General features: G+C 46.9%; 1 protein-coding gene across 1 annotated transcript; it reads right to left on the minus strand.

Moving 5' to 3' along the window:
• Positions 1–6,247: 6,247 nt before the first annotated feature.
• Cd320 (CD320 molecule) lies at positions 6,248–10,849 on the minus strand. Its single transcript, XM_045150246.1, has 5 exons — positions 10,694–10,849; positions 7,880–8,005; positions 7,258–7,491; positions 6,856–7,014; positions 6,248–6,701 (listed from the first exon to the last, which is right to left on the minus strand). Exons 1-5 carry the CDS (start codon positions 10,794–10,796, stop codon positions 6,559–6,561), a joined length of 765 nt encoding a protein of 254 aa, XP_045006181.1. The 5' UTR covers positions 10,797–10,849; the 3' UTR covers positions 6,248–6,558.
• Positions 10,850–12,642: the final 1,793 nt, after the last annotated feature.

A 12,642-nucleotide genomic window follows, 5' to 3' on the forward strand; every position in this document is an offset into this window, starting at 1 on the left:
TACCTTTAACCACTAAGCCATCTCTCCAGCCCTCATTTTGGTTTGGTGTGTGCATGTGTATGATCCACTAAGGTTTATTAGGGTTGCTTGCATGAGCATGGGTGAGAGTTATTTACCACAGCATGTGCAACTTTTAAGTGGCTACACCAACAAAGAAAATCTCTCTGCTCAGAAAGTATCATACTGCTGGAAAGAAGTGACTGGAGTACTGAATAACATCTCGATCACACCTTCCAAGGCTCAAGGTCTAATGCGGAAGAGGTGGCAGAAAGAATGTAAGAGCCAAAGGAAGGGTAGGACTCCTTACAACGTGCTCCCTCCAGACATAAAATGGCCTGGATATCCATGACCTCATAGTGCCTGACACTACCTACACAAGACCATCATAAGAGGAAGAAAAGACCAAGACATCAAAATAAAAGAGACTGATTGAGATGGGGAGGGGATATGATGGAGAATGGAATTTCAAAGGGGAAAGTGGGGGGGTCTTACCATGGGATACTTTTTATAATCATGAAAAATGTTAATAAAAATTGAGAAAAAATTAATTAATTAAAAAAAGAAAATGTCTCTCCATCACCCACTAATAATTCAGTATTTATGGAGCCTGCACCCATCACAAGCTGACTTGTACCTACTTAGACCATAGCTCCCTCCTCATAGGCTTCCCCAATACTCTTGAAGGTCCACAACACAGTTCATGACAAGGAGAGGGAACTGTATTCCAGCTAGGGGATTCTGGCCTATTTCAACTGAGACATAGTTCCCAGAGTACTAATAGCCAGAATGAGTAAAAGATAAAAAAGAAAACAAATTTCTAGCTCAGCAACACAGACAGGGGTTGCACAGAATAGGGTGGGTCTAAGGCAAATAAAAGACTGCCTATGGAGCTACAGGGGGGAGGGGCTGTCCCCAGCCCTATAAACTGCAAGGTGAGCTGTAATCTGGGTGTTGGGGTATAAAAGGAGAACACCTACTGGTCCAGTCACAAGGAAAAAAGACCTGGATTCTATTAGAATCAGATAAGAACCTAGCCACTCCTCTTTTTTTTTTTTTTTTTTTTGAGGTAGGGACTTGCTCTAGCCTCTGCTGACCTAGAATTCACTATGTAGTCTCAGGGTGGCCTCAAACTCATAGCAACCCTCCTGCCTCTGCATGCACCACCATGCCCAGACTCTTTTTTTTTTTTTTTTTAAGAAGGGGCACTAGCTTCAACACAAGGCTTCAGCTGTTAAGAGATTCACCCCCATGATACCTATATCCACAGCCCAACCCCCATTTCCATTCCTTTTTTTGAGAAGGAGAGGCAGGCAAGGTCTCATGTAGCCCAGGGTGGCCTCAAACTCACCATGTTGCCAAAAATTACCTTGAACACTGAATACTGCCTCAGATTTCTAAGAGCTAGGATTACAGTCATATATCACCAAGCCTAATTTGTGCAATACTGGGGAGCAAACCCAGGGTTTTATGCATGCCAAGTAAACACTCTACCAACTGAGCTATAGCCCCAGATCCCCATTCCTTTTCAGATAGAATTGCTGGAAATGACTCACAGTATTGATTCTTAGGAACAGGATGAGAAAATGGCTACATAGAGCACAGGCTGCTGGAGGTAACAGACAAATGAAAATCCAGGGATGACAAAGTAAAACAAAGCCACCTGCCCTGGGGGAAAACAGCTAGTTTGAGTGGACCAGAGCCTTCACTTCTAGTCCAGCTAACTCAAGAGAGAAAAGGGTGGGGGAGGATCTCTACTAAAGCACCAAAATGCAGCACTTAAATGATGCTAGCTGGACAACTTGCTTTGCACCTTGGTAATCCTGAGTTCCCAGGAAAGTGCAGCCAGTTGGGCCCAGAGGACACATGGAGGGTCCCAGCAGTTGTAGACATATAGACATCCCACATGGTGACATAAAGCAAGCCCTACAACAGAGAATAAAACCATCACTTCAGAATGGAAGTACATCAGAACACCATGGTGGCCCATGTCTATAATCCCAGCACTAAGAATGCTAAGGCTTGCAGAACAAGAGCCCAAGGCCACTTGGGCTTGAGTGAGATCTTGGCTCAAAAAATAAATAAATAAATAAAAGAAAGTCTGGAGAGATGGCTCAGCAGTTAAGACACTTGCCTGCAATGCCTAACAAACTGGGTTCTATTCCCCAGTACCCACATAAAACCAGATGCACGAAGTGGTGCCATGTATCTGGAGTTTGTTTGCCTAAAAGTAAACATTTCCTAATGTTGGGTATAACCTTTATTAAACATTGTATTTATTTGAGAGATAGACAGTGAATATGGGCATGCCAGGGCCTACTGCCACTGCAAATGGAACTCCAGATGCATACACCACTTTGCATGGCTGGTTTTACATAGGTATTGGGGTAGCTAACCTAAGCCAGCAGGCTTTATAAGCAAGCACCTTCAACCACTAAGGTTTTTCTCTCCAGCCCTCATTTTTTTTCATTCTATATAGAGAAGGTCTTGTTATATAGCTCAAGCTGGCCTCAAATTCAAAATCTTCCTGCTTCAGCCTCCCAAATGCTGGAGGAATAGAATACGCCACCACACCCAGATGCTACTTTTTCCTTTCAAGTAGAAGTTGGTAGTCCACAATAGTTCTGTCTGTAACAGGACCCCTCAGCCCAGCACAAAGAATGAATCTTACAAACCCAAGACCCTTTATCCATAGGGCCAAAGGAAGTCTTGCCCCAAGAAGACCCCACCATCAGCCAACACCTCCCACCCTGACAGAGAACTGTCTCTGAAACAGGGCCCAAGCCCCAGAATGTTTCATCCACTCTTCCCTGTTGAAGGCTGGGGAGGGGTCCCAAGCTTCCATGGCAGGCCTCATGGAAACCTTTTTGCATTCTAAACAGAGTAGAAGCAAACTTGGTGGTGCAGGCCTATAATCCTAGCACTTGGAATATACAAAATGAGCTCAAGGCTAGCTTTGGTTGTATAACAAATTCTAGCTAGCCTAGGCTTTATAAGACCCTCCATAAGTCCAATAAATTAATAATAATTTTAAAAATAATTGACTACTTCTCATCATCATTTATTTATTCACTGGTTTTTTTTTTTTTTGTTTTTTTAGAGAGAGAGAGAGAGAAAGAAAGGGCGTGCCAAGGTCTCTAGCTACAGCAAATGAACTCCAGACCCATTGTGCATCTGGCTTATGTGGGTACTGGAGAATTGAAGCTAGGTCCTTAGGCTTCATAGGCAAGCATTTAACTGCCAAGTCATCTCTCCAACTTTCATTATAATTATTAATGAACTAGTAAAGTTAATTTAAAACAGGATTGGGGGTAATGGATCAGTGAAGCACTTGCTATGCAAAACTGAGTTCAGATTCCCAGAGCCCCTATCAAGCCAGAACCCACTGTGGCTTCTAGATTCTCAACACTTAAAGGGCAAGAGTTCTGAGTTCTGGGATTAAAGGTCAGCTTAGTAAAATACCTTTTACATATTAAAAGTAGGGCTGAAGGGATGGCTTAGCAGATAAGGCACCTGCCTGCAAAGTCTAAAGACCCGGGTTTGATTTCCCAGTACCTACATGAGCCAGATGCATAAGGTGGTGCATGCATCTAGAGTTTGCAGTGGCTGAAGGCCCTGGTGCACCCATTCTTTCTGCCAGCTGTGGTGGTATACACCTTTAATACCGGCACTCAGATGCAGAGGTAGGAGGATCTCTGTGAATTTGAGGCCAGGCTGAGAGCACCTAGTGAATTCCAGGTCAGCCTGGGCTAGAGCAAGACCCTATCTCAAAAAAAAACATTTTTTTCTTTTCTTTTTTTTTTTTCTGAGGTAGGGTATCACTCTAGCTCAGGCTGACCTGGAATTCACTACGTAGTCTCAGGGTGGCCTCGAACTCATGGCGATCCTCCCTCTGCCTAGGATTAAAAGCTTGCACCCACAAACAATTTTTTTTAAATAAAATAGGGTAGAACCAAGACAAACCCAGGCCATTCACTCCCTCCCTCTTTCCATCAGCATCTCATCACCAGTGGCCAACTCCCTGCATCAACCCCAAGTAAATCCCCTGTACTAGGTGAATGGGACTCAGCTATTTCCAAAGATGCCAGAAAGGTCTCTTCTCAGGTTGGAGAGGCCCACACAGGGTACCCCTTCCCATAGTTCCTATTCTGAATTTAGAAGGGTCAGAGAAGAGCTTTACCTTGTCATCTACAAGTAGGAATGTGGTTAAGTAGACTTGTCTTACTTTTTATATTGTTCATACTCAGCCAACTGGGACTTCACTTCATCTGCGGACAGCCCCTCCCAGAGCCAGTTAATTGCTAGAGATAGATAGTAAACAACCTACCTGGCTAGGGGTCAAACTGTCACCTGCAAACAAACCACTTAACCACATTTTTGGGGTGCGGTGGGAATCTCCCAGGATGGCTTTCAACTCCACATTTTCCTGCCTCAGCCTGTCCAGTTCTGGGAATAGAGTTGTGTACCATCAAGACCACCTTTCCCTTTCTTTTCTTTCTTCCTTTTCCTGGCCTCTAACTCACTGTGTAGATGACCTTGAACTCCTGATACTCCTGCTTCCACCTCCCTTGTGGTTGGATTATATGGGTACACCACACTAGGTTTATGTGGTTCTGGGCTTCATATATGTTAGGTAAGTACTGTCTACTGAGATACGTCCTCAGCCCTTTTATTTTTTCCCCACAGTTGGATCAAACCCAGGGCAAGTACTCTACCACTGAGCCACATTCCCACACACCAACTACCTTTAGGCTCTCACACTCTGGGATACCATGCACCTGTCTTACACAGAGGCCACAAACCAGACAACCAAATAGGGCCAATCCTGAGCCTCCTCCACCCCTTCCTGCAGAAACCACCAATAAAGGCTTTTGTCACTCAGTGTCCCCCAACTCCCTCTGGAACAACTTCACCCTTACCATGCAGCTCTAGGTGCCCTACAGTGGTGTGACTTGGTGTGTACTTCCTTAAATCACCCCAAGGATGAGAAAGTGTGAGAAGTGTCTTTCTAGTGGCTACCTCATACTTAAATAACAAAACCAGCATTTAATACAGGGTAGCACTGGGTGTAGTGGCACAGTCCTTTAATCCCAGCACTTGGGAGATGGAGGCAAGAGTAACAAGAACTCAAAGCCTGCCTAAGCTACACAGTTTAATAAGCCAAAAAAATATTTAATTTAAAAAAGTAATAATGGGCTAGAGAGATGGCTTAGTGGTTAAGGCACTTGTCTGCGAAGCCTAAGGACTCAGGTTCAATTCCCAGTACACATGTAAAGCCAGACACACAAGGTGGCACATCATCTGGAGTTCATTTGCAGTGGCTAGAGGCCTTAGTGAGTCCATTCTCTCTCTCTTTAATAAATAAATAATATAATGTGGGTATGCTGACTTACACCTTTAATCCCAGTACTTGGGAGACTGAGGTAAGAGATCTCTGTGAATTTGAGGTCAACCTTAGCTATATTGAGACCCTGCCTCAAAAATAAATAAATATGGGGAGCTGAAGAGATGAGATGACTTAGCAGTTAAGGCACTTACCTGCAAAACCAAAGAACACAGGTTTGATTTCCCAGGACCCACATAAGCCAGATGCACAAGGTGGCCCATGCATCCAAAGTTGGTTTATACTGGCTGAAGGTCCTAGTGTGCCCATTCTCTATCTGCCTGTTTCTCTTTCTTTCTCCCTCCCTCCATCAAATAAATAGAAATTTTAAAATGAATAAATAAATATGGGGCTGGGGAGATGGCTCACTGGTTAAAGGTGTTTGCTTATAAAGCCTACCAGTCTGGGTTTGATTCCCCAGTACCCACATGAAACCAAATGCACATAGGCATCTGGAGTTTGTATGTAGTGGCATGTAGTGGCATGAGGACCTGGTGCACCCATACTCATTCACATTCGCTCCCTCTTTCTCTCTCCCTCTCCCCCTTCATCAAATAAATAAATAAAAAATTTTAAAATAAAGAAAAATAAAACAAGGTAGACACAAGACCAACCCAGGATGTCCTGTTTCCTTATCACAAAGAGAGCCATGATTGATGGGGGTCTAACTCATGGAAGGAAGAGGCAGCCCCTGATTTCTACACTTCTTCCTCAAAGGACCCATTTCCTGCAAGAGGTATAGTGGCTAAAGGTTTGCCTAGAATAGGGCCCCATCTTCTCTGGACTAAGGGCTCTCCCTCAGAGGATGGGGGGCAGCAGAGACTTCCAGGCTGCCCAGACTGAAGAACACACAGAGGCACACAGGCAGGCAGAGAATGGGAAGGAACTTTAATTGCCACCCATCAATGGGGGCAGGAGTGTCAAAGCACAGGTCAGTCTGTGACTAGCTCCTCCATTCTGTCTGTGATACGTTCTCCATCCAAGCTCTCCATATATAAGCAGTGTCTGAGGATCCCAGCCTCCATGCCCACATCTGCAAGAGCTTGTAGTCACAATTCTCTGTGGCCAGAAAAGTTCAGGTCTTTTGAGGGCTGAGAAGCCAGCAGTTGCCTGCATGCCTCTACTATAGCTCTTGCCCAATCTGGCAGCACTGAGGGCCAGGTGGTGATAACCCATCTTCAAAGCAGTGAAGTTTTCCTTTCTGACAGAAGCAACACCTCCTTCACAGCCACCAGCAGTCCCAGAGGGGGGAAATAACCCTGGACTCGGAGGCACAACAATAGGAGGAGGGCAGCAGCAACCAGGCTAGCACTCAACACCCCTGTAAGGGACAGACATGTAGTCAGAGGAGTGGGGACGGGAGGGAAAGGAAGCAGAAGCAATGATATCCACTGAACTCATAATATGTGGTTAGTTTGCACCGGTCCCCTCCAGTCACACCAAGCAAGCCCCTTGCATGGGAAGGCCTTTCTTACCAGTAGCTGCAATAACTCCATAGGCACTTGAATTTCCAGATGGGTCCCGGACAGAGGCAGTTGTGGCGTTCCTGAGAGAGATGACACTTGCCAGGGTGACAGGGGTCCCCATAGTTGTGGCATTCCCTCCCTGGAAGATCTTGTCAGTTTCTGTGGTTTCTGCAATAATCCCAGACATCAGTAGTTATGGAGTAGTGTATAGGCTTCCAAGAATCCAGCTCTTGGAGCTTATTGTCATTCAAGACTGGTTAGAGTTGGTACAAACTTTTCCTATTGAAGTCTTGCCCACCACCACAGCAATAAAGACATATCCACACTCCCAACCTAGTCACACATGGACCAGTATCCTGATGTAACCACCAGCCCTTCCCACCCACATAGGAATACCAAGATCCTACACACCACAGCCAAGCTCATCACTAGAGTCAGGACAGTCTGGATGGCCATCGCAGTGCCACGTGTAAGGAATGCAGGCATCACTCAGCATGCAACGTTGTTGACCCTCTGGGCAGGGCTGTTGGTTGCAGTTGTAAAGGTTCCCCTTGGTGCCACCAGGGCAATCACTGATGTTGTCACAGGAGCAAGGGAGAACAGGGGGTGGGTGACACTGCCCATTTTGAGCACATGGTTCAGTCCCTGGAATGAAGAATCAGTCAGCTACCAAATGCCCACCCAAGAAAGGCCAGTACTCCAATAAACCAATTCCCTATAAACCTAGCATTCTAAAAATAGCTAATCCTACTAAGGTTTGCTCTGCACAAATGTTCCACGCCCCCTCCCCCAACAGCTAGGTAACTACCTCCCTATAGCCCCCCTCCACCCAAAGGCCCTACTAGCTCTACCTCCCTACAAGTCCTCCTTAGCCACTAGCAGCCAGCTCTTAAGTTTAAGACCCATAGATTCCACCTTGCCCTGCTTTGCAAGCACTGCCCACCCTTGTAACCTACTCTTTCCACTAGCCTCATGATTGGTCCTGAGAGTCAGTTCTCAAGCCAGTGCCCCATCCCAGGGTGTGGCCACTTACTGCACTCTTCCTCATCACTGCCATCTGTGCAATCCCAGTCACCATCACATTGCCAAGTGAGAGGCATGCAGTAGCCACTGGTCCGGCATTGGAATTTGGTGGGTGGGCAGGAGCCAGCACTGGGGCCTGAGAGAAGTGCACAAGTGAAGCCTGGGGAGACCTAAGTCTAGAACCTTCTCCAAGTGGAAGGTAGTCAGGGGCTACAACCAATGGGACAAAGCAGATTGCAGAGGAACTACATTGGCAGCCAAATGGCTGAGCACTCACCATTTGTAAGGTTTGGAGCCCAGAAGTTCAAAGACTCACAGGACTCAGCTAGGCAGATGGTGCACTAATCCCCAGCCTACATATGGAGATATGAAGAGGAGGAGCTAGTAGCTGAGTCAGGGCTTGAACCCAGGTCTCACTGACCCTGGAGACTTAATTAGGTTCCAAATTCCAGGTGGACTACCTTGCAGACCTACAAGCTCCGTGACTAAACAGACTGGGAGATGGGTTTTGTCCCAACATGCTCTGGGAAAAGATCCAAGGTCAAGGTCAATGGGAACTGTTCTAGCCTACCTGCTTAGCAAAGGGGAAACTGAAACATGTGGTGGGAGGCTGAGGCAGGAGGACTGTGAGTTCTACCCACCTGAACTACATATGGAGACTTTGTCTCAATAAAAAGGAAAAAAAAAGCATGCATCTGTAATCCCAACACACCTATGAGATAGGCACAGTCAGGAGAATCTGTTAAAGCTCATGGGGGGCTGGAGAGATGGCTTAGTGGTTAAGTGCTTGCCTGTGAAGCCTAAAGACCCCAGTTCGAGGCTCGATTCCCCAGGACCCACATAAGCCAGATGCACAAGGGGGCACATGCATCTGGAGTTTGTTTGCAGTGGCTGGAGGCCCTGGCATGCCTATTCTCTCTCTCTGCCTCTTTCTATCTCTGTCACTTTCAAATAAATAAACAAACAAACATAAAATAAATAAATAAATAAAGCTCATGGGGCAACTAGTCTGATATTCTCAGCAGCAGAGAGCCCCTGTCTCAAGCAAGGTTGTCTCCAACCTCCACATAAGCACGGTGGCATGCCCATGTGCACATAAAATAAATAGAAAAAAATAGACTAGGACGGGACACAGGACACCTCTCAATCATATCATCTTCTCACCCACCCTTCCCTGGTACCCAAGCTCTCTCACAACCAAATCCAAACCCACAGGACCTTTGCAGGTTATCTCCCCCAGCCAAGAGGTTCTTCCCTCCTCATCCTCCATTCTGTATTGTTTGTGTGTGTGCATGTGTGGTATTGGGGATAGAACTTAGGCTCTTGCACATGCCAGGCAAATGCCCTTCTCTCGAAGACACAGGAAGCTCTGCCTCCCACACATAACTAGTCTTATCCTACTGACCAAGCATTGTCAGTGGAGGTCAGGGCTGTGACCTCATGGCACAGGGCAGCATCTGATAGTTATGTGGACCATGGATCATTTTAGTGTCCACATTGAGTCAGATGAGACAGAAGGCTTTCCTGGACTCTGAACAGGAGGCTGGGGCTATTTGCTGAACTAGAGGGGCAACAGAGGGACCTGGAGCCTGGACCAGCAGTAGCTAGGGACTGAACAGACAAGGTGACCTTTAGGATTTCCAATCTTCATGCATAGGGCCTGTGCCTCGAGGACCCCCACTTTCCCAGTTAGCCTCAAACATACCTATAAGCCATACAGCACTGGACCTCTGAGGAACTGGATTCCTTCCCTACACAGGAGTGTCTGGTAACCTCTAGGTATAGTTTCCTCTTTAAGTTTAGCAACCCACAAACCTGACACCTCTAACCTCCCCTCCTTGGCCTTCTGGAGTGTTAGAGTGAGCCATGGAGCAGGGAAGACCCTGCCTCATGAGATAATGTGTGTCAATCAATAGTCTGAGTGGTCAATGACTTCTTCTCCCAGCCTATTTCCATTTGTTAAAAAGGTACACTAAGGACCAACATGGTGGGGCACATTTGTAATCTCTGCCCATGGAGGGTTGAAGCAGGAGAATTGCAATTTACAGAATAAAACTTGTCTCCAAAAAAAAATAATAAATCCAAACGGTAAGGAAGTATATGCTGATTGGTGGCCGGTTAGTCATAACAGTGATGTCAAACCCAGGTTTGCAACAACTGAAATACACTGAATGGCCGGGCGTGGTGGCGCACGCCTTTAATCCCAGCACTCGGGAGGCAGAGGTGGGAGGATCGCCGTGAGTTCAAGGCCACCCTCAGACGACAGCGTGAATTCCAGGTCAGTCTGGACTAATGTGAGACCCTACCTCGAAAAAAACCAAAAATAAATAAAAATGAAATATACTCAATGACCTGGAGTAGCTAGAAGAAAAGTCCATTTCCCATCCACCCACCTCCTTTTTTTTTAAAATTTTCTTCGGCAGGAATCGAAGAAGAAACAGAAAGTGGCACTGGTTGCTCAAGTAACAGGCACAATACCTGCTGCAGGAGGCGCGCCAGGTGACTCGCCCTGCAGGGTTGGAGTCGGACAGCGTGTTCCTGCTGCGAACTTTCAAGTGCACGCTAGGCCGAAGGGCAGCTTGGAGGTGATCATGTGGACAACGCGGAAAGGAGGGGGAGGAGTTTCGCACAGAATAGAAGGCTGGCGGAGGCACTCAAACGGAGGGTCCTCCATTCAAGCTCACTAGCACTAGAGCCGGCTCGGCGCAGGCTAATTCCAAAGCCATGTGCTGGGGGAGTGTCTAGGACTGAAGAGCCGCGCAGCCACCCGGAGGCACTGATGGCGCGCGGAGGTGGGGCGCAGCCGGCCCAGGAGTCTACTTACCCGGGTCCTGGGTCGGGGCGGCCTCCAGGCTTAGTGCAAGGCAGAACAGCAGCCATGGCGCCCGGCCCAAGCCCGTGGTCTGCATTGCCCTGCCCCGCGCCATCCTAGCAGCCCGGCCTGCCCAGGCACGGTCTCCACGCTCCTCTGGGCTGCGCCGATTGCACTTGCGCACTTAGAGGCCCGGGGCGGGGCCTCGTTCTGGGATTTCAAGGCTGTGATACCGTAAATACCAGAATACAAAGAGATCCAGAATTTAAGGCCTAGTTAAGTCTATCGAAGTGATGGATGATGAGGCCTGACGGTTTTGGCGACCCAGGCCTGTAACCTCAGCTTCTTGGAAGGCAATAAAATCGCAAATTGAAGACCAGCCTGAGCAAAATAAATACAAAATGCGGGGGGTGGGAGGGGTGCGGTAGATACGGTTCAGTGATAGAGTGCTAACCTCGCAGGTAGGAGGTCCCAATTTACATCCCTAGCACCACAAAAGAGGTAGTAACAGACTACTTAAAGCACAGCATTGAATTGTCAGTTTTGACTTACACTTGGGTGGGCCACAAGCGCACTGTGGCAAAGTGTTGCTGCCTACTGAGCTCACCTGACAGCTACGCCCAGGGGCACTCCCCAGCCGGTACCTACTGCTGCTTTGATGTCATCGTCAGATTTGATATTTTGATTTACTGCTTGATTACCCTCTATAATAATAGCTTTAGGACAGCCAGTTCCTGATTTCCTTGGTGCTGCCCCAGGTACTCAGATGTGATTACCACCTCACTATCTCACTTAGTTCTCAGACTCCAGAGAGATGGACTTTCTTCTGACAACTGGCTTTTTTTTTTTTTTTCACAGAATGTCCTGCACGGTTCTATCTTCAGGAACAGCGAATTTGCCTCCCAGAAGTGCTCCACATATGAGAAGTGTTTGCTGCCCCCAGGTTTTCCAGGAGGCTGCAATCAGGAGTCCAGATTTCACAGAAAAGGTTTTATTTGCAGGCAGTTATAGGTTAGAACTTTTTTGTAGTAGTGTATATATGGTTTTCATAAGTCTTCCCCATTCCAGAAGAAGGGGTACGGTACATAAGAATACTGCTCAGGGGCAGGGATGGAGGCAAAGGGTAGTATATTAAGACTACCCAGGGGGAAGTAAAACAGCATTCTGCCTTTGAGGATCAGGATGTTGGTGAGGGAAGTGCCTGAGAATCCAGGAATAGGAGCTGAAGGAGCCTGTTTAAATAAAAAATGCAAAACAGGCAAGTTGAGAGTTGACTTGGGAGCTCTTAGTGAGTTTAGAACCAGCTCATAGGCTGAGCCATGTGTTCTTGATTTCTCCCTAACGTTTGTTTGAAACACAATCCATGGTTGACTCTGAATTTGAGATCCTCCTCTCTCAGCCTCCTGAGATGAAGATTACAGGCATGAGCTAACACACCTCCTTGGTCTCTCCAAAAGACCACACAATTACTCCAGAAACAAACCAAAATCAAGAGTTCAGGCCAGGGATGCTGGCTCACACTTAAAATCACAGCACCTGGGAGGCTGACACACACAGAATACAATGACAGGGCCAGATAGGCTACAGAGTTCCAGGATAGCCTGAGCTACAGAACAAGGCACTGTCTCAATAAAACAACAAAAAGGGGGAGGAGGACTGGAAATATAGCTCAGTTGGTAGAATGCTTGTCTAGTATGCATGAGACCTTGAGTTTGATCCCCACAACTGCATAAACCAAATGTGGTAGTGTACACTGGTCACCCCAGAATTTGAGAGGTGGAGACAAGATGATCTTGCCAATATGTACCCAGTTCAAGGACAGCCTGAGTTACAGCAGAATATGACTCAAAAAAAAAAAAAAAAAAAAAGTTAGGTTTGGCACAAGCCTTTAATCCTAACACTTAGGCTGAGATAGGAGGGTTTCTGTGTTAGAGATTAACCTGGGGCTACATAGTATATTC

This window comes from Jaculus jaculus, chromosome 5 (assembly GCF_020740685.1).
Source record: "Jaculus jaculus isolate mJacJac1 chromosome 5, mJacJac1.mat.Y.cur, whole genome shotgun sequence".
NCBI lineage: Eukaryota > Metazoa > Chordata > Mammalia > Rodentia > Dipodidae > Jaculus > Jaculus jaculus.

What these genes read in the sequence shown, in the direction of transcription:
- Cd320 (XM_045150246.1), bottom strand. Translation starts at nt 10,796, where the DNA reads ATGGCGCGGGGCAGGGCAATGCAGACCACGGGCTTGGGCCGGGCGCCA. An exon ending in CAGTGATGAGGAAGAGTGCA is followed by an intron (nt 7,492 to 7,879) that starts GTAAGTGGCCAC and finishes TCTTCATTCCAG; the next exon opens with GGACTGAACCATGTGCTCAA. An exon ending in TGGAGTTATTGCAGCTACTG is followed by an intron (nt 6,702 to 6,855) that starts GTAAGAAAGGCC and finishes TGTCCCTTACAG; the next exon opens with GGGTGTTGAGTGCTAGCCTG.